General features: G+C 55.3%; 1 protein-coding gene and 1 pseudogene across 7 annotated transcripts; both read left to right on the top strand.

Moving 5' to 3' along the window:
- Window positions 1–128: 128 nt before the first annotated feature.
- Window positions 129–14,492, top strand: GAL3ST1 (galactose-3-O-sulfotransferase 1). 7 transcript variants are annotated; one of them, XM_045826833.1, is made up of 6 exons: window positions 139–253; window positions 7,617–7,691; window positions 8,135–8,229; window positions 8,890–9,671; window positions 12,106–12,245; window positions 13,057–14,492. In XM_045826833.1, the coding sequence occupies exons 5-6, from the start codon at window positions 12,115–12,117 to the stop codon at window positions 14,198–14,200; spliced, it is 1,275 nt and encodes a 424-aa protein (XP_045682789.1). In that variant the 5' UTR covers window positions 139–253; window positions 7,617–7,691; window positions 8,135–8,229; window positions 8,890–9,671; window positions 12,106–12,114; the 3' UTR covers window positions 14,201–14,492. The 7 variants fall into 7 exon arrangements, with proteins under 7 accessions (XP_045682791.1, XP_045682790.1, XP_045682792.1 ...); XM_045826835.1 differs by lacking the exon at window positions 7,617–7,691 and having other exon boundaries at window positions 129–253; XM_045826831.1 differs by lacking the exon at window positions 8,890–9,671.
- A 2,528-nt stretch (window positions 14,493–17,020) lies between these two features.
- Window positions 17,021–20,856, top strand: LOC123810921 (annotated as a pseudogene).
- Window positions 20,857–21,516: the final 660 nt, after the last annotated feature.

The following is a 21,516-nucleotide window of genomic DNA, read 5'->3' on the forward strand; positions in this document are numbered from 1 at the left end:
CCGGGCGCGCGTGGAAGGGTCGGGAGGGGACCGGGGTCCGGGGCGCCCATTGGCCGAGGTGCAGGGGGCTGGGCGAGTCTGACGGCCGCACCTGGCCGGAGCCCGCGCAGCGGCGTCGGGGGCGGGGCGGGAGCATGGCTCAGGCCCCGCGGAGCAGGAGGCTCCGGCGGGTACGCCCCGCCGCCTAGTAAGCGCCCGGGCGGCGCGGCCCGGGCCGAACCATCACACCGAGCCCTAGGAGAACGGGGAGAAGGTACGTCCTGGGGGCCCAGCACCCACTGCCATCTGGCACCCTGTCTCAGCCTACTCCCTTGGGTCCCGACCCACACCATCCCAACCTCCCAACTGGGACGGCGCACCCGCCCGGACTCTCAGACCTCAGTGATATGGAAGTGCTACTGCAGCTCCGGGCCTGGGTGCCCCTTCCTGCTGACAGTGGTGGGTGGGCAGGCTGGGGCCGGGATGGTGCAGGCTGGTTCTCATCCTGCATTTGGTTTCTCCCCCTGGGTCCCCATTTCCAGGGTTTTCCCAGTCACTGGACGTGGGATGGGTGGAGCTGGAGCTGGGCTGGAGCTGCAAGTCCATTAATGATTAATCTTGGACACAGCAGCCTGTGCTCTGGAAGAGGAGGGGCAGGAATCTCCCCTCTTCCCACCAGGCCTCCCCCAGAAGGGGGGGTCTGTCAGGACAGGGCTTGGGAGCCCGGGTAAGGGATTGATCCCTTCTGCTTGGGGAAGGCCCTGTCCTGTAGCACAGAGGGGCCAAGGCCACCAAGGAGAGGCTTGGTGGGAATGGGACAAACCCTGGTCCCCCAGAAAATCCAACAGTTCCCCCATTTTCTGGACCAGTGCCCAGGAAGGAGGACCAGCCTGGTACCAAGCCAGCACTTCAGTCACAGCACAGAGCGAGCCTGTGGCCCCTTCCCAATGGAGACCCTCTCCTCTCCTTACCTGCCTAGAACGGGAGAGGTGATGGAGACACATCTGGCTGCAGTGACCCATACTGGTGGGAGGGAGGGAGGTGACAAGCCTGACACCTGATCTCCTGGGTTGCTGAGGTGACAGGTGCCATGGAAATCTTCAGGACAGTCCAGTTGGGAGAATCCAATCTCTCTCTTTACCAAGGGGTGACCTGAGGCCCACAGAGGGCAAGGCTGAGGGCAAGCCTGGGCCAGAACAGCCCTGTGCGCTGCTGCACTATGCTTTGCCCTGCCAAGGAGACCTTGCTGCTGTCCTTGTTATCCTGAAGGGAAACCGAGGCTCAGAGAGGTTCAGGGACTTGCCCAAGGTCACATAGTTCAAAGGTGGCTGTAATCACAGGAATCTTGCCTCAGCCTGCATCTCAGGATCCCAGCCCTGCTCAAGACTTCCGAGTTCTTCTGGGGTCCTATCCTCTTGGAGCTGCCTGGGCTGCCCCAAACTGCCGGCTCAGGATCCCACCCCCCTGCCTCCCTGGCTCCCGGCTCTGCCTGACACTCGCGGGTGAGCAGGCTGCTGCGCTGGGAGCAGAGACAACAGAGGCCTGTCCCCAGCTGCCACCTGGGGCAGCCTCATGCCCTGCTTCTCTCTCGGGCAGATCCCCGCCTGAAGGAAGCTCCCTGTGGACGAAGAAGCCTGCCTGCTTCCCGCTCATCCCCTTGCCTGATGGGCATGGGTCTGATGTTTGAGAGCTTGGGTCCGATACCCTCGTGTCACCCAGCAAGGGAGGAATGTGTCCCTTTGGTCCCTCCCTCTCTCTGGGGTCTGAGGGGCTGCCTGCACCACCCCAGTGAGAGAAGCGATTAACTGGGAGGATGGACACACGGTAGGATCCCAGGCATGGCAGCAGGCTCTCGAAGGGCTTCTTGCTTTGCTTTGACTAGGTGAGGAATAGACACAAGCCCTTTTAGGAGCCCCATCCTGCTTCAGACAGGAAGGGCTGGACAGAGCAGAGGTGCCCATGAGGATCAGTGGGCAGGGGCTGGTGGAATCGCCAGGTGAAAAGTGATGGGAGGTAGTGGGATCCCAAATGAGTCCTTCTTTCCCTCCTGCTGGCTCCAGGGCAAAGGTGAGGTGTGGTTGCGTACCCCCACACCTGGTCCCAGAGGTGTCCTGACTTGCCATGTAACCTTAGGTGAGTCCTTCCCTATCTGTGCCTCAATTTCCTCAGATACAAAATCTTACGGATCTTGGGTCTGGAGCCTGGGAATATGGGTGCCCTCGATGGGGAGGGTGGCCTGCAGGAGTCTGCACTGGCAGTTCCTGCTTCTCCTGCCCAGGGCGTCTGGGGGGTGATGACTATGCTCCGAGGTGTGTGCAAAGGGCCGTGTGTGCCTCGTCCCATCTGGTCCTCACAGCAAGCCCCTGAGAGGGTGGCAGGATCCCCATTTTTTAGGAAACAGGCTCAGAGAGGGGAGGTCACTTGCCCAAGGTCACTTGCCCAAGGCGGCCCAGCTGGGGAGTGGGGGAGCCAGGATGCATAGCCAGGGCACCTCGGCCCCTGCAGGAGCGGAGAGGCAGGTGGGTGGATTCAGGGCATTGTGCATAGCAAGTGCCCAGCGCCTTTGAAAACCCTTTATGTTGTTTCCTGTTCTTATGCAAACAAGTGCGTGACATTCCTTTACAAAAACATTTCAGTCATGCTAGAAGGTGCAGAGAAGGATATCACCAGCTCCCCCGTACTCACCTCCAGGGCTCTCAGTAATTTTGGAACCAATAAAGAAGTGACTGACTTTTTAGTTAACCTATGTTTTGTCACCCTACACTTAGAGCTGCTTTGGGGTGACAGCGTGCCATGGGGAGCAGTGGTGAGTGTGCCCAGATGAGGCAGTGCAGCAGGAAGCGCTGTGAGCTCGCTTCTAGTTCTGGCTTCAATGTATAGCCCCCCCACACCTTCCTGAGCCTCAGTTTTCTCACCTGCCACGTGGGCTAGCAGGTGATGCTGGGAGGGCCTATAGAGGTCACAGGTGTGGTTGCCATTTGAAGAGGTAGAGATAGGTGACCCTGCAAGATCAAAAACAGCTTCCTGTATCATCAAAGAACATCGGCCTCTTCGTAGTCAGGCCTGGGACCCAGCAGGCAGCCACTCCCCACACCGAGGGGGCAGTCGGAGCAACATGCTGGGGGTGACAGTTCGGACGTGGTCCTGGGAGCCAGCAAGCTGGGGTCCAGCTGAAGTGCCCCTCGGGGCGACCCTCCCCTTTTTACTCCAGCAGCACATTCCAGAGGGGCTCAGAGTGAGGAAGCTTCCAGATCCTTGCAAGTCTCTGCCCCAAGTGCTCCTGGTCAGAGGGTCAACCTCTCCCATCCAAACCTTCACCTGCGCAGCCCACGCTTCCCAGCCTCCTCTCTGCCCCGGGCCCTGCTGCCTCTTCCCCATTTGAGGACACTGAGGTCCAGAGAGGGCAGCACGCTGGCCATGGTCACACAGCACGGTGGGGCATGGTTCAAACCAGCCACGTCCCCCTCCTCCTGCAGCCAGAATGTAGTTTTTCAAAATGGAAATGCCCTAATTTTTTTTGTTTTACCTTTTCCCCCAAGTAACACAGGCTGTTTGTAAAACCAAATTATATGTGTGTGTATGTGTGTACACATATATGTATATATATATTTATTTTATTAGATATTGTGAACATATTTTAATGAGTACGTAATAGACCATGGGGTGAATGTCACTTAATATTTTTAACTATTTTCTGTTGTTGGACGTTTAGTTGTTTTCTAAATTTTGCCTTTTCTAAATAACGCAGCAATGAACATCCTTATGCTCCGTCTGAGATCTTGTCCAAGATTATCTTCTTGGAACAAATTCCCGCAGATGGAGTTGCTGGGTCCGAGGGTGGGCACTTTTAGGACTATAATAGTTGTTGTCAAATATGTCTTCTTGCTCTGCTCTTAAAGTCTCCTCCAGTGTCCCCAGGAGAGTCTCCCTAGGAACAGCCCTAGGTCGCTCATCCCGCCACTTTCTCTGCCCGAGTCCTGTTCCTGTGTGCACACAGTATGGAGTGATTCATGGGGATGGTGGTTCCACAGGATGCTCTGCAGCCAGTGGCTTTGGGGGTCTTTTATCTGTATCTCCCAGGGGGAAATCTTCCCCTTCCTGCTCCCATAGGTGCAAGTTCTTCCCCTCCCTCAGCCTTTCCCTGGTGACGCCATCTGCTCCTCTAACCTCAGTTCCCACCTCTGTGCCCATGGCCCCCAGCCTCTGTCCCCTGAGACCTTCTTCTTGAGCTACTGACAAGGGCTCCCACTGCTCTTTGCACAGCCTGTAAGCATCTCACGCATTTTCCAGACTCAGCGTGTCCCGAACTAAAACTGACTTTGCCTGCTCAACCCCATGCTAAACCTGCTCCTTTCTTAGTGTTCTCCACTCTGGGACTAGCTGCACCCCCAGCCAGTGACCCCAACAGGGATTCTCCCCTCCCATGTTATGGTTCCAGTCCATTCCCAGCCTTATCATTGGCTCCGGTGATTTCACACCTAGACAGGCAGAACAGCCATTGTCAAGGCTTGCCTGCTTCTCCCATTCCTTCTCCACCTCTATAGTTAATTTTCTGTCTAGCAGCCTGATGGGAATCTTATCTCCTCACTCCTCTGCCGAAGATGCTCCCAGGGCCCCACATTGCCCACAGGACCCAGGCCAGATTCCTTAGCATACTTCCCAAGACCCTGCATGTCCTCCCAGCCCCTGCCCCCTTTCTAGCTGTGCCTCTAGTCTTCCCTGCCTGCCCCACAGCCTCTGACATGCTCATACACCGGACTCTCCAGCCAGACTAAGCATTCATTAGGTTCTCAGTTGCCTTGGGCCTTTGCACATGCTTTGTTTTCTGTCTGGCTCATTTTAGGGTAACAGGTGCATAGTTAATGCCAGCTGCTGTAACAGGCAAGGCCCAAGTTTGAAAGGCTTACCACAATGTCAGTTTAGTTGTCATTTTCATAAAATCCAATCTAGTGTTTGGTGAGCAGTGATGTGGAGACCCAGGCTCCTCCCATCGTATAGCCCCTCCCACTTCCAGGTCCTTAGACACCACCCCCATTCATCCAGTGGAGGGAAAAGACCACAGAAGTTCTGCCCACTTAACCCATCAGCTGTCATTATGCTCACAGTCCATCAGCCAGAATTCAGTCCCGTGAGGACCCTGAACTGCCAGGGAGGATGAGAAACATACTTCAGCCATGCACCCAGGGGGAAAAGGGAACGGACTGCCTTTGGAAACTGGAAAACACACAGCAGCTTCTGCCCCTGGAGACACCCCAGGAAGCCTCCCTGAGCCTGTCCCTCCCACCTTCCAGGCTGAATCAAGTGTTTAGTCCGTGCTCCCACAGCCCTGCCCAAGTGTCCTCCATCACAGCACCCACGGGTGTCTGCCCCGCTCTCTGAGCCCCAGCTCTGTGCGCCTGGCGCCGTGAGCCCCAGCGCTAGGCACAGTGCGAGTGCTCGGCAAATACCTGCAGAACCGATCAATTTAAAACTCACTGTGGTCGCAAAACAATGTCCACAACCTATTGATATGTGGGAAAAAGCAAGTTAAAGACAAAATTACCTCCCCCAAAGAGAGCCCTCTGGTCATCTGTATGCATATATAGATAGAAAAAAAAATGTCTGGGGGTGGAGCTCTTTTCATGGTCGTCTTTACGTTTTTCTGTAATTGTCCAAAGTTTTTTTTTTTTTTTTTCAGTGAGCAAGGACTGTTGTTATAATTAAGAACCAGCCCTGGCTGGTGTAGCTCAGTGGATTGAGTGCCAGCCTGCGAACCAAAGTGTCATGGGTTCGATTCCCAGTCAGGGCACACGCCTGGGTTGCAGGCCAGGTACCCAGTAGGGGGCACGTGAAAGGCAACCACACATGGATGTTTCACTCCCCCTCTTTCTCCATCCCTTCCCCTCTCTCTAAAAATAAATAAAATCTTAAAAAAACAACAACAACAAAACCAGCTAGAGATGATGTCACGTGGGGAAGAGCCCTCCCTGGCGGGGCTGGAGGCGCGGGTTCTGCATTAACTGCTCCCTGCTTTGGAAAGCTTGGCTGCATGTGGCTCTTCTTGCCCTCACCCAGGAGCTTGCCTCCTGCTCAAGAGCTTGAGCTCCACTCCCCCTTGGATGAGGCTGTTAACCCCGTGTGATGCTGGGCTTGTCACTCCCCCACCCCAGAGCCTCAGCTCCCTTCTCTATAGAGTGGGGGTGATAACAGGGACTTCTTGAGAGGATTATGGGGGTGTGTGACGCATGCAAAGTCCTGAGCATGGACTGGACTCTGGTCCACAATCCATGTTCATAAACCGCCATCCTGGCTATTTGATGCCAGCTCGGCCCAGACTCATCCCACACACCTGCCTTCGAGCTCGCTAAGCCCAGAGAAGAGGAAACGACTCTGCCTGTGCCTGGTCCCGATTCAGCACTCAGATCAGGACTCTGGGCCTTCCTCATGGGCCTGTAAGCTCTGGTATTTCATGGGTGCTTGGGGGCGGGGGGCTGCTCCCAGACTGGGCAGGGCTTTGGGGGAAGAGAGATCATAGCAAAGTGTCAGACGCCTGCTGCTCCCTGGGAGGGGCTGGCAGCGGCTCAACCTGTTAAAGTGCTCAGTGTGGGATAATGATTATTACTAATTGATGCTGACGCTCGGGCACCTAGAGCCCTGCGCCTGGGCCGTGCTGGGGGCTGTGGGCGTCGTCACTGCTGAAGGGAGGTTGCAGGGGGCTTTCCTGAGCACCTGTTGTCTGTGGGCAAAGCTGAGAGAGAACAGACCTAAACCCAGCTAAGAGTGGGGTGTGAGGGGTTCCAGCGCTGGCGCTGAGCCCGAGGTACCCTCTCGTCAAAGGCCAGGCCCCTAACACTGCCTCTTCCTGTTGAGACCTTGGGAAGGATCACTAGCATCCCTGATTGGCCCAAATCCCTCCAGGCCCCTCCAGGGTGACCTGTGCCAGCATCCCTCACACGGGTGGAGGCAGGGCAGGACAGGCCGGGTTCTGGGCTGGCACCTCTTTGACGCAGGACTTGGAGCTCAGAGAGGTGAAATGTCATCAGGCCCACCCTCCCAGCCCTGGTCAAGAGCTCCCCTCAAGGAGGCCTTCTGGGGTGATTTGCTCCGAGACCGGGCTCCCCCGGAGTTTAGAGGTCGTGCCTCAGCACCTCTGAGCCCTGGAGTTTGGCAAGTCCGAGTTTGGACTCTGTCCAGTTGTCTGCTCTCTGCTAACTGTGTGACCTTGGACAGGCGAGCTCACCTCTCTGAGCCTTGGTTTCTTCACCTGGGGAGTGGGCTAACGGTGGTGCTTGATGCACAGGGCAGGGTTAAACGAGCTGTGGTTCAAGGAGCAATTCGCCTCCCCATCCCAGTGGCCTCCTTGTTGCTCCCGAGGCCTTCGAGCCTGTCCTGGGCTCTCTGCAGGGCTCTGCGGCTGCTGTGTCCTTGGCCCAAGGACACCAGGGACCTTGTTGAGCCCTTGGATGAAGGAGCTGCCCAGCTGCTGAGGTCCAGAGAAGGTCAGGGGCCACCCAGGGGGCAGAGGGTATACCTGCAGGGTACAGGGACATGCCACCTGCTATCCCCAGGGAGGGAACTCATGAATATTCACACCCCTGGAGTGGGAGGGAGCCAGCCGGCACACTACTGGGTGTCATTGGAGCGTTCCTGTTTCCCAGTGACCGCAGAGGCAGCCTGGGAGTCAGACGTGGCTCAGGCAGGGAGAAGAAAAGGGTAGCCAGTCAAGAGCCGAGGTAAGCGCGTCTTCCTCCGCCCCTGCACAGAGGTCCCTGGGACAGCAGGACACCCTGGGGCCAGGAGCTGCCCGGTGCTGATGCTGTCCGACAGGAGGCTTGCCATCCTGGCTTCATTTGCCTGTGTGCACGCCGTGGGGGATGAGTAGTCTGATCTCTCCTTTGTTCCCTGGAGGGTGCTGGTCCAGTCAAACTGGAGGATTGCTGGGCCTGCCTGGGGCCAGCCGTGGGCACAGATGGAGGGCTGGGGTGACCCAGAAGGGCTGGAGTAGGTGGGATGGACTAGGGAAGGGGGGCCATCTGCCCTGGGACTGTCACCACTGTAGTCAGGGAAAGGAGACCCACGTCCTAGTCCTGCCTCTGCTGCCTCCGTGATGTGTGACCTTGAGGGTGGCCCTGCCCTCTCTGAGCCTCAGCCTTCTTCCTGCTGCACTGCCTTTCAGACTGGAGGCTGTGAAGCTTCGGCCACACAGATTGTCCTCGGGATCCCGTGGCTTTAGACCTGGGGCTGTCAGCGGCCTGTGATCCCCCATCGTGGGTAAGTGGGCATCTGCCTCGAAGGGCCATGACGGGGACCCTGGGAGGGTGATACTAATGATGATGATAACAGCGTGGCAGCCCAGGCTCAGGGAGTGTCTGCTCTGCACCCGTCACTTTCCTTGTGGGGGGCAGAGGGTCTGCCCACCACCCCGTGATGAAGAGAGAGTTCATATCATCATTTTGGAGAAGAAATTAAGGTGCAGACCTGCCTAAGGCAGGCAACAGGGGAACAGCAGACCTGGGATTCAAATCCAGGCTCCTGGCCCCAAAGTGCTGGCTCTGTGTGACTTTCACATGTATGACTGACACATGTGGCCCTCACACGTATGTTACCAGCCCTGGCCACGTTCTGCCCTGAGGGTCGTGAAGGTTCATTTACCAAACATTCGCCAGGTGCCAGGCTCAGAGAGCTCAGCACTGAATCACCATCAGGCTTGCCTGCAGCGGAGCCCTGGTCAATAATGATCATAATCATTAATATGTATTGATCTCCGCCTGTCTCATTGAAATCTCATAGCCTCATAACTATTTTCCCACCAGCCAGGCTCCTGGCTGCCAGCCAGCCCACCTCTGGGCCTCAGTTTACCCAGGGCTCTGCCTGTGGTCACCAAGGGCACTGTCTTCCCTGACCTTGCTGTTGTGTGTCCATTGTACACAGGAGACTGAGGCTCGGAGAGGGTGAGCCACGTGCCCAAGTTCACAGAGGCCAGGCAGGAAGGGAACCACCAACCTTGGATGTCTCATGCTGCTAAGACAGCCGGGACCAGCCACCGGGGCCCTGTCTGCTCCCCCACTCTTCTTCCTGGCTGCCGTGGCCCAGCCCACAGAGGCCAGACCCTGCTGCGACAGAGGTGCACAGCCACACCTCAGCCTTCTGTGGTGGAACTTCCTGCTGCACACGCCTTTCTTCCCCAAGGGCTTGGGGGCTGGGCCCGGGACACATCAGGCAGGGGCTGCCGTGCACGAAGCTGGAGGCTGCCCGTTGGAGGCTGGCAGACCCGGGTTTGAATTCCAGCCCCGAACCCTGCCTCGTTGAGTGACCCCGAGCAAGTCTCATCCCCTCCTGGAGCCTCGGTTTCCTCATCTGCAAAATGGGGGTGACAGTGGGGTCTGCCTCCCAGGATAGCTGAGTGGAGTCAGTGAAATGCTCTGGAGAAGACCCCACCCAGCTCCTGGCTCACACTAGGGGCTCCAAAGTGACACCAGAAGGTGCGGAGGCCCAGGGCTCGGTACCCGGCAGAGCCCGGCACGCTTTGAGGAAGCCCAAGTGGGAGAATGAACCAGTGACTGAGTGAGGCAGTGATGGAGGCTGGGGAACATCCTGGGCGGGGCCAGACAGAGCCTGATTGATGGCTCCGGGAGGCTAGTCTGCCCCCTACTGCCTGGCTTTTGCCCCAGAGCTTCTGCCATCAGCTTCCAAGAGTTCCAGAAAGTACCCTGGTGAGTCGGGCAGCTCAGGTTGTGGGGGGTGGGGGGTCTGGAGATTTTCTGAGGGCAGGAATCCTAAGCCCTCCCCATCTTAAAGTCAGAGAAGCTGAGACTCAATGTCCCATTCAGGGCTTGGGCCCGCGTCTGAGGCTGTGGCCTGACCGAGGGCTCTGCCCCGCTTTCCCCGGGGTCCCCAGGGAACGGGAGGCCTGTGGGGCCACCTGAGGCGTGGTGCAGGTTTGAACTTGGGAGGGGGTTGGGACATACAGCCACTCCTTCCTTGTTCGGGGGCACACCCTCAGAGTGACACAGACAGACCCAAACTTCCTGGGTGCTGAGGAGGCGAGCAGCTAACCCAGCCCTCTCTGTGTTTAGTTACTTTGTATTAGCCACTCTGCCTGCCCCGACTCAGGGAAAGCCAGTGAGAACCAGCTCCCCACTGCACTGATGAAAATGGAGGCTCCCAGGGGTTCCTGTGATTGAGACGCAGGACCAGGACCGGGGCTTCCAGAGCCTGAGGCCAGCACCTCTCCTTCCTGGGGCCCCTCCGTGACCAGACCATCCCAGGTGGCTTACCCCGCCTCACAAGCTCTCTGACCTATTATTTAACTATATTAAATATATGTGTCTTTCTGATCAAGAAGGTCATACATGCCCCTTTAAAAAATGCAACCACTGCAGAAATGCAGGACATAGAAAAATATTTCCGCGTGTACCCTTCCCCCAGCTCTGAAGAGGGCGCCACTGTTAAAATGTAAAATGCCGCCCCCCCCCCCCCACCCCACCACTGTTGTTTCTGTCCGAGCTTCCTGTGTGTTTTCTCACACATGCACGCGGATTGGTGGACTCCGAGCTCTGGGAGTCACGGTGTGTTTCTGAGCCAGGCCCCCAGCTCTGCCTTGTGTTTCTGAATGGGTACAAATGACTCCTTTTGGAGATGGGTCATCGTTGGTGTCATGGCCCCTGCTGATGGCAGCTAAGGTTGTTTCCAACTGTATTGTTTTTCTGACCAAGCTACCATGAACACCCTCGCACGCCCCACGTGCCCAGGCGTCTCCGTAAAACAGTTGGCGTTCTGAGAGCTTGCGGTTTCCTCCCTTGACAGAACGCCCTCCAGAAACCCTCCCACACTCTCGTGCACCCCGAGGGCCCGTCCGTCTGAGACGGAACAGAGACGGGCCATCATCATGGGGAGGCCACGTGCCCTCTCGTACGGATCCCCCCTCTGCTGATCACTTCTTTACCTCTTTTCCTGTGCGGAGACATTTCTGGACGATGAGCAGAGGACCCGGGCCTGTTGTGGCTGGAGGGGTGGGCCCGAGTCCCCCTTTTCCGGGAACGGTCTGTGGGTCTCTCAGGTGACTTTTCCAGGAGCAAGTATGTGGGGTTCTGCTCCAGGCAGGTTATTTGGCCTCTGCCCCCAGGGACAGTGGTGACGTGCCAGCGCGTGTAGTTATGGGGCAGCACCGTGACCTCTCGTGGCCTCAGGGGCCCAGGGCTCCATGCCACCCGTGCCAGAACGGGAGTGGAAAGTTTTGTGCCTTAGCCTTGCGGCTGAGGGGAGGTGGGCAGGCCCCCGAGTCCCGGCTCTCTCCTGGACCCATCGCAGCTCACACCTCAGTCCCCTGCTGACAGGGTCGCCACCCCACCCCCAAACCAACACCAAACAAAAACCCAGGACACCCAGTTAAATTAGGTGTGTAGATAAACACAGAATAATTTTCAGTGCAATATTTGGGACAGACTTATACTAAAATCAATTTTGTTGTTTATCTGAAATTCAAATTTACCTGGGCAACCCCGCCTGCTGGCAGCTGGAGAGGAGGTGGGGTGTGGGCCAAGGCCTGGCTGGCTGGCTGTGTGGCCTGAGCCTTCTCCCCACTCCCTCTGAGCCTCGGTTCCCTCCTGCCTGCCCTACGGACCCCCCCCCCCCGGAACCCGGGGCCAGGGAAGAGACAGGAGCCTCAGCTCCTTACTGGGTGGCACCAGGGACGGTGGGAATGGCTGGAATCCGAGAGGTGTGGGATTCACAGCCTCTCTCTCTCCCTGCAGACGTCCCTGGCCCAGGCCTGGGGGGACAGGCAATGGGACAGGGTCTTCTTTTCCTTCTTAGTGAACGATTTCAATGAAGCCAGAAACGATACAAAAAGTAAACTAATGAACACCCAGGTACCCACTTCCCACTCAGCTTAAAAATGAACACCGAACCAGGCAGCAGAGACTTCTCCCTTCCCTACTCTCCAGCTTCGCCCCGTGTCTGCTTTACCGTCTCTGCACGCAACCCCGTCACTGTCTCTCCACGTGGACCTTGCTGGGGGCCCACAGAGCTGGCAGAGGCAGGGCCCAATATCAAAGGCTGCCCCCCAGCCCTGCCGGGCCTGGGGCAGTGGTGGGCGCTCCTTGGGGCCAGCCTTCTGACGCTCGCTCTGCTCCATGCTCCCCGCAGGTGTCTGAGATGCCGCTGCCTCAGAGGAAACGCTGGGAGTCCATGGCCAAGGGGCTGGTGCTGGGAGCACTCTTCACCAGCTTCCTGCTGCTGCTGTACTCGTATGCGGTGCCCCCGCTGCACGCTGGCCTGCCCTCTGCGTGAGTGGCCCTCCTGGGCGACCAGGGGGTGGGGTGAGGGGACGCCCTCTGCACCGTGCTATGCTGGGCAGAGATTCCACTGAGGACAGAACTCACTGTGTACCCTGGGTCTCAGTGCCCTCACCTGTGAAGTGGGTGTAATAACAGAGCCTGCCTTACACGGCATGGGAATCAGATAGCACCATCTGTGTGCAGGGCTTGCACTGGCATCAGCCAAGGCTCCAGTGGGGCTGGGAGGGGGCGTGGCTTGTCCGAGAGCACTCGGCTGGCACGGGGCCTCCGTTCAAGCTGGAGTCTGTTGGCCTCCAAGCCTGGCTCCTAACCAGGAGGCTGTCCCACCTCCCCACGGGGCTGCACAGCCCAGGCCTGGCACGACCCGTGCCCTCGGTTAGGTGGCATTAAGTTGAACTAGAGGAAATTACTGATCACTGACTATTTCTAGTCAAAAATTTACCATTTTTGGCTTACAGAATTTCCTGTGGTTCAACCTAAAGACAATTCCCGATAAAGGTACAAGGACACGGTGGCCACAAGGGAGACAAGAGTTGGCATGTCCTCTCACTCTGACCTCACACCAGCCCCACGAAGAGAGGCTGCTGTGCTCCTCATTCCGCAGATGAGGAACGTGAGGCCAGAGAGGCCAACCCCTGGGCCCCGGCACTGCAGCCTGGGTGAGGGCCCGTCTGGCCCCCTGTCCTGGCTGCCCCCCACCCCGCAGTCCCCAACAAACTCGCTGTCTAGAGGCCAGGGCCCGAGGTTCTGACACCTGGGTCCGCAGCCCCTGAGGCTCTCCCCACCACTCTGTGCCCAGCAGGACCCCGGAAGGCGTAGCATCCTGCTCCCCAGCCCCGGGTGAGGCAGAGGCGGCCGCCACTGCTAACGGCTCGTCCGGAGGGTGCCAGCCACGGCGGGACATCGTGTTCATGAAGACGCACAAGACCGCCAGCAGCACGCTGCTCAACATCCTGTTCCGCTTCGGCCAGAAGCACGGGCTCAAGTTCGCTTTCCCCAATGGCCGCAACGACTTCGACTACCCGGCCTTCTTCGCCCGCAGCCTGGTGCAGGACTACCGGCCGGGGGCCTGCTTCAACATCATCTGCAACCACATGCGCTTCCACTACGAGGAGGTCCGGGGCCTAGTGCCGCCCAATGCCACCTTCATCACCGTGCTGCGCGACCCCGCCCGCCTCTTCGAGTCCTCCTTCCACTACTTCGGCTCGGTGGTGCCCTTCACCTGGAAGCTCTCCGGCCGGGACAAGCTGGCCGAGTTCCTGCAGGACCCCGACCGCTACTACGACCCCAACGGCTACAACGCCCACTACCTCCGCAACCTGCTCTTCTTCGACCTGGGCTACGACAGCGGCCTGGACCCCCGCAGCCCGCAGGTGCAGGAGCACATCCTGGAGGTGGAGCGCCGCTTCCACCTGGTGCTCCTGCAGGAGTACTTCGACGAGTCCCTGGTGCTACTCAAGGACCTGCTGTGCTGGGAGCTGGAGGACGTGCTCTACTTCAAGCTCAACGCCCGCCGCGCCTCGGCCGTGCCCCGCCTGTCAGGGGACCTGTACCGGCGCGCCACGGCCTGGAACGTGCTGGATGCCCGCCTCTACCGCCACTTCAACGCCAGCTTCTGGCGAAAGGTGGAAGCGTTCGGGCCGGAGCGCATGGCCCGCGAGGTGGCCGCCCTGCGGCGTGCCAACGAGCGCATGCGGCGCATCTGCATCGACGGGGGCCACGCGGTGGACGCCGCCGCCATCCAGGACTCGGCCATGCAGCCCTGGCAGCCGCTGGGCGCCAAGTCCATCCTGGGCTACAACCTCAAGAAGAGCATTGGGCAGCGACACGCACAGCTCTGTCGCCGCATGCTCACCCCCGAGATCCAGTACCTGATGGACCTCGGCGTCAACCTCTGGATCACCAAGCTCTGGAAGCTCGTTCGAGACTTTCTGCAGTGGTAACATCCTGCCCACCCAGCGGCCCACCCCACCTGCTCACTTGATGAGGAGGGGCCAGGCAGGGACCTTCCCCGACCCCCTCCTGGTGCCACCTCGGTCCCCGAGGTAAGGTGGGGCTGCCGTGGGGATGCAGGTGGCCAGGACTGGGCCCGAGGCGTGCAGAGAGGGCCTGAGATCAGCGTTTGATTCATTATACAGTTTTTAAAAGTAAATCCCCCTTCCTGTTTCTACTTCCTGCCTCCCCTTAAAGGGGAGACTTCAGAAGTAAAGGCATTTGATGTTGTGTTTTTGTTAATCAGCCTCAGTCGTGGTGACTGCCGGCGCCCAGGTCGGGGGTGACTGGTGGGAGCAGGGGACCCCAAGAGAGCATGGTTGGTGCCTGTGTGAATGTTTCTGTGGGGCAGAGTCCTGTGGTGTGGCAAGGATTTGGTGTGCACCAAAATTTGTTGTGCTACATACTGAAGCCCTGTGTGGCTGAAGGACTCCCACAGGCTACCGGGACCTGGAAGATCATGTGAGGGGGGGGATCCTCCAGGGGACCATACCAGTTGCTTAATCCAGCTGAACACTGGTTATGCAGCTGGCACTGGGCTAAGTGCTTTGTGAGCATTATCTGAGCCCATTTTCATAGAAACTTAGCGACATGGGGACTGTTATTGTCTCGTGCTAGAGATGAGGAAGGCAGCTCAGAGAGGGAAAGTCACTTGGCCAAGATCACACAGCAAGTAAGTGACAGGACTGGAGCAGGAACTGGATCAGGCAGAGTGTGCGGCCACATGGGGACAGAGTCCTAGTGTGTGTGTGTGTGTGTGTGTGTGTGTGTGTGTGTGAGACAGGGAGTTGGGGAACCCTCAGTGGGACTCTGAGCAGCAGGCCCTGGGCCCAAGCTACAGGTTTCTTGCACAATCTTATTCTCACAGCAACCCTTTGAGGCAGGCACAGTGATGCTCCCGTTTTGCAGACATGAGAGCTGACTTTCTGAGAGGGGAAGGGACTTGCCCAAGGTCACGTATCAAACCCAGAAGTAACCCATCTCCCTGGGACCCTAAATCCCTTCCAACCCCAGATCCTGTTTACCCCATATCCGCCTGTCCCTTAGTCCCCACTGGCCACTCCAGGCTGCCTCACCCTCTGCTTGAGCTCCTGTGGCCCTGCGTTTCCCCCTTCCGCCCTAGACTCAGTGTATTAACCAAAAACTACTTGGTGTTCATCAGCTGTCTGCTGTGCCCCCCAGCCCTGAGCTGGCCCCAGCCATACAGCAGTCAGCAAGCTGGCCTGGGCTCCTGTCCAGAGGGGCTCCAAGCAACCAAGGCATGTCTGGTATGACCAACCAGGGTGGGGATGCATGGACTCTAACCATCTGCCTCCCTCAGTCTCCCCAGGGGGACAGGGGCCCTTTCTGGGACTCTTGGGTCTCTAGCCAGGAGCCAGCAACCAGATGTGAAAGGCAGAAACCACAGTGTGACTCTACTGGAGACCTGTTTGTTCCAGGCTACGAGATAAGTGTTCATACACCTTATTAGAATATGTGCCACTTCCAGTTATATAGACCAAAGCTCAGAGAGGTTAAGTGACCGACCCAAGGTCACGCAGCTAATTAGAGCCAAAGCCAGAACGCAAAGCCAGATCAATCAACTCCTAACCCCTCCCTAAGCTTCAGTCAGTCTTTCCCCTGGGGGTGAGCTTCTGGTCCAAGCAGGGTGGGGAGGGGTTAGGGTGACCAAGGGTCTGTTTCCTGGGACCATGCCAGTCTTAGCCTGACATCCTAGGAAACTCCTCAGCTCTGGGCAACCAGGAAGGTGGGTCAGCCTGGGAGAAGTTAGACCCCACCGGCCTGGAGCCATTCCATTGCCTGTACCCTCATCACTGTTCTCTGCCAGCAAGACATAAGGATGCCCTTGAAGCCTTCGTTTAATCCATATCGACAGAACTAAGCCAAAAATGAATAAATATAAAAAAAACTGACAATAGTTTAAGACTATTCTCAGGAACAGATGTTAGTGACCTCAAATTCATGAAATAATATCCTTTCCCTTTTATTAATTAAAGATAGATGTGACTCAGTGCAATACAATAACGTCCTGGGTGGGTCTGTGGGAACCCTGAAATTATATTTCCTTGGACAAATGAAGGCCTAGAATGCCAATAATATTATTATTATACATTAGTTTTTAAAATAAATTTATTTAAACTGAAAAAATCAACTCACCCATTTCTTCCATTCCCTCCCCCCACCCCGGCCACCACCAATCTGTTCTCTGTATCTCTGAGCTTTTAAAAAATATGTATATGTAATTACATTATTATTATTAATACTGGCACTTCCAGGCCCTCAGGCATCCAAATCCGGCAGGTAGTAGGTGCTAAGAATATGTTACTTCATTAGCATTCTCTATAGTTACTAACTCATTCATTTAACATAATTAATACTGTCACAGTAAGTAGTTGCAGTCACTGCGCGATCACTCCGTGCCCAGCCCTGTGCCCTGCCGGAATGCGTACACAATCCCCTTTGCGGCTGAGACACAGAGTCTGAGAGATCAGCGCAGGGGTCACCCAGCCAGGCAGCCATTGAGACAGGATGCAAAACCAGGTCGACCAGATGCCAAGGCCGGTCCTCAAGGCCTCTAGGGCTTCAGCGCCATTCCAGTTGGCCACCTCAACCTCAGGACTGAGGCTCTTCGTGGCAGAAAAAGTCCGAGGTCTCCGGGTTAGCATGGCAGACTCACTGCTGCCGCCCAAGCAAGGGCCCTGCTGCTGGGGGCCCCTCATCCCCGCAAGGATGAGGGAGACCCTCCACCTCATCCTCAGCTTCCCGCCCCGATGACGGCTCAGGACCCCAAGAAGGTGCAGCCCAAGGAGGCTGTGGCAGTGGCTGCTGCCGGGCAGCCACGCACAGACTGGCGGAGGGAGGCTGCCTGGACCGGGGTCCCCAGCCCGACCCGACCCGGATGAGGACTCCGCCCCGGATGAGGACTCCGCCCCGATGCCTCTGCATCTCGACAGAGGGGACCCAGCCTGGCCTGCGAGTTGCTGCCACTGTGGCTGCTTCAGCAGAGTTTTACTTTTAGGGGGATCTGTCACGTGACTTGCCTTTCTGGAGATGTGCAGGTGTTGGGTTTCACCATCAGCCTAGGTCGGCCTTCCCAGGATGTCTTCTCGACCTGCACCCGCTCTCAGCAGCTCACTGTCAGTGCAGCGCTGGACTCGATCCTGAGAAAAGCAAGGGGGTAAAAGGGAAGCCCGAACTTCGCTCAGATCTCATCTTAACCGGGTTGACAGATGTTGGTTGATGGAGAATTTCTCTCCTCTGGGTTCCTTTGTGATGCCAGAAAATCTGAAAACCTCCACTGTAAACTTCATAATCAGCAAATCAGTAGATTTTCGTACAAGAGAGTCCCATTCTCTAAATTAACTGAGCATTTTTGGCCCGTGGGTCTGTTGGCATGAGAAAAGAGGGGGAGGGGGAACTATGGCCTTTGTTTGAGCCCTGGAAGAGTTAGCTGAGGTCTCTTGTGGCATTGTCATTCTGTCCTATCATTCCGGTTCATGGGTCTCAGGACACTGGGAGGCCACATTGAACAGACACCTGATGAACCAGTTGTTAAACAGTCTTCCTGTCTTGACTATTTGGAATGTGATCTGGGACAGACAGAAGTTACCCTCCAGGTTGCGTCTCTTTACTTAATACTACAGAACCAATTCTAGGGCCACCTTTTCACCCACCAGAGGACACCACACACAAAAAAAGGCGTATTTCAGGAAACCTATTTGTAAAAACAACTATAAGAATTACGATAAGATGACAAAGCATGTGTTCAGCTCCTACAAGACAGAGTCCCTTTTTATCTGTGACGCAACGGGCCAGGTGACGGATGGACTTCTGCTTCTTGTGGACCCAATCTGATTGCTGTCCTCCAGCCACGTGGTTCAGTGCGGGTCGGGCTGAAGTAAGTAGATGCTAGGCCTCTCCTCTGACTGCACAGGTGACAGCAACGGCTTGTTCATGAAAAGCAAACCCAAAATCAGAAACTAAGGTTCCCATCTGGCCGAATTTGCAGAGAAATTGGAATTTGCTGACAAGGAAAGAAGGGTCTGGTTGTGTTTACTGGACAGTAACTGATGCGCTCCAGGTGGACTTAGTGTTTAGAAAAAACTCCAAGCACTAGGTGTGAGGTAGCCTTGGCCAGCTGCCACCCCCAAGGCCAAAACCGCTCTGTGCCTCACGTGGCCTAACATTCTACCAGGTCCTTTCCCATGCAATTGCCCTCTGGAGCATTCACGCCGATGCCCCTCCTACCCACGTACTGTATGCTGAGAATTCCAGCTGGGCTGGTGTTTGCCAGATCCTGGATGATGTCAGAGGATATGCAAATGAGCCCATCCTGCTGGCCCAGACTCCAGTCTGCGACTATTTGGGGTTCCGAGTTTGTAGAGGGACCGACATGAAGAAGAGGCTTTACCCATTCTCACTCCTGTGCCCCCGGAAGAGCTAAGAGGCGTAAACTGTTCGCTGGTCAGAGCCATGTCCAGGCCACAGCGTGTCTTCAACAGAGCGGGCTCAAAGGGGTCATGCCTTCCGTCACGACAGATTATAATCTAAAACTTCCTGGCACATCAGAGAATACAGGAGCAAGAGAAACTGAGGAAACGTGTAGAGAGAAACTGTACCCAAAACTTAAACTCCATCGAAAAACAAACTGATGCTTTCACTGAAGGAAGGAGCTTGGAGACTGGTATGGTTGTGTGGCTGCGAACAGCAGTGCCCTTACGTAGCAAACTGTTTCCTATATAATTTGTGGATGTGTTTTCAGTAAATTTAAGTCCCTTCCTTAAGCTACATGACCTAGTATTACCCTAGTCTGCAGTATGCGTAATCATATGTTGTGTTTCATTTTCTAAAGCAGCAGAGAAAACGTTGTATGCCATTGAAACAAAGAATACAGTTGACTCCTCAAAATAAAAATCTTCAAGGACCTGGTTGTTGGAATCTGGATAAAAATAGGTAGACTGGAGCCACAAAAATGTACCAAGGAGGAAGGAAGGCTGGCCAGTGGGATCGCAAATGTGACAGGATGTTGGAGCCGCACCCTGGTCCTCCCCCAGTGATGGCTTTGGGGGTGGGACACCCCGCCAGTGGGGTCTGCCCGCCTCTGGTCACAGCCCCATGGTTGTTCCCATCTCCTGACCCTGTGATGCTGAGTTCTCGTCCACGACTATGGGTCAAGTGTTAAAAGGTCACATTTGGTCTTTAAATTGAATCAGCTTTAGCAGATGAAAGTTGGGACTCAAGGGCCCTTATTCTTCTGTTTAATCCAATGGTTTTATGCTGAAAAATTGCTCTCAAATCCAGGAAGCCTCTCCTGGGATCTCTTTCACACTGGACTGGTCCTGACTGACTCCTCATCTGAGACTGAAGGCACGGCTGGGCAGAGCTGGATGCCAGGCTGTTTGTACAAGGCCTGGCAGGGCAGCTCTCCTGGAAAAGGCCCGTCCTTGCCTTTGAGTGGCTGGACCTGGACTTGTACATATGGACAACTCTGTGCTGCTTAGCACTGTCCCCTAGGTGCACAGGAGGCTGGTGATGATGCCATTCTCCCAGATGGCTTTGGGGAAAAAATGGTGGAAATCTATTCTTCCTCTTCTCCCTGGTGGTCACGATTCCTTATCTTCCAGGTCAGAAGTGGTTTTGGTGAACAAGTGTATGACCAGTCTAGGTCATACCATTTCTGCTGAAGACGGTGAGATACTTCCTGAGGCAGAATTTCAAACAGTACTGTGAATACCAGCTTCTTAACAGATTACGGTGGAGGAGGTTATTAGGTGTGAGCATTTTAACATCTATATTCATTTAAATCATTGATTAGCATTGTCGTTAAGTACTCAGTATCTCATAGACGCACAGACTCACCCCCCAGGGTGAGTTTTGATACCCTAGAGACCATTTAAGGTCTCACTTCTTAATTGTCTCTTATTTATATCTAAATTTAGCTCTATCTAAGTCTATCTTGGCCTCGTAAAGAATTTTAAGACAGTCTGCCACCATCAACTTTTGCTTCCTTCCCCACCCAGTTCCTTGCATCTTTATAATAGTATTCACCATAGATCATTAGCAGCAAGTTTCAGAACTGCCCTGTCATCTGCCTTTTCATTAAATCCAGACTTGCCTGTGGTCTGATTTCCTGCGGGTGTTGAAGGATGCGGTTGTCAGTCCCCACCAGGAAAGAAAACCAATGTCGCCATTAGAGGGAGCTCTCAGCCATTGGTCACAGCTGGAGTTGGCTGAGGAGCGGGTATAGCCCTTTTTCAGGGAATTCAGAGGTCGCGGAGACGTGGCTCCGTGGTCAGCTCCAAGGTGTACTGGTCAGACCAGCAACCGTGCTGTTGACCTTGGATGTTCATTTGGTTATCAACGTCGATGGTTTGGGCTTGTTATTTCTACAGACTATGGTGGTTCAGGATGGGTAGGAAGGAGTCTGCATTGGAGCTGTTATTCTTAATCATTTGTATGTCTGAACTCCAAAGTAGTATATACTTATTTTAAGAAAATTAAAGAAATATGTAATTTAGAATATGAAAACCCTTAGTCATCAATTTTGTGATTCTTTAAAGTCAGTTTTAAAAAAAGAGATCCATTTAGAGGAAATGTAGATGTGAAAATAAATGACAAGATTCTAAAAATATATAAATAAATAAATAAAAATATGAGGTCTCCAAGGATCTCCACTGCTTGTCACTTGCAGGAGCCAGACTGTTCTTGCTACACCAGGCAGCAGGGGGCGCCATGGCTCCAAATTTGGTCTTGGACATTCCTGACATTTCTGTCCAGTTGGGGTCACCCACAGTGACCAGTCACATGTAGACCTGACAGGGCGGTCCCCTGGAGAAATTCAGTGGGACAACCTTAACTGTTCCTCTATGTAATGGGTTGAACTGTATCCCCTAAAAAGATAAGTTCAAGTGCTAACCTCCCCAGTTCCCTATAATTGACCTTATTTGGAAATTTGGGTTTTGCACATGTAATCAAGGTGAGGTCATGAGGGTGAGGCCATAATCCAATGTGGCTCATGTTCTTATAAGCAGTGGAAATGCCATGTGAAGACAGACACACGGGGACAGCGCCAAGGAAGGGCAGAGATCGGTGTGGCGCAGCTGCAAGCCATGGTCACCTCCAGAAGTTGGAAGAGGCAAGGAAGGATTCCACCTAAACTTGCAGTGGGAACATGGCGCTGCTAACACCTTGATTTCAGACCTCTAGCCTCCAGAACTGTGAAAGGATAAATTTCTGTTGTTTTAAGCCACTCTAACCCTAAGCAGCC

The sequence above is a fragment of the Phyllostomus hastatus genome, unplaced genomic scaffold (assembly GCF_019186645.2).
Source record: "Phyllostomus hastatus isolate PE091 unplaced genomic scaffold, TTU_PhHast_1.1 phas_scaffold_760, whole genome shotgun sequence".
In the NCBI taxonomy this organism is placed as follows: Eukaryota; Metazoa; Chordata; class Mammalia; order Chiroptera; family Phyllostomidae; genus Phyllostomus; species Phyllostomus hastatus.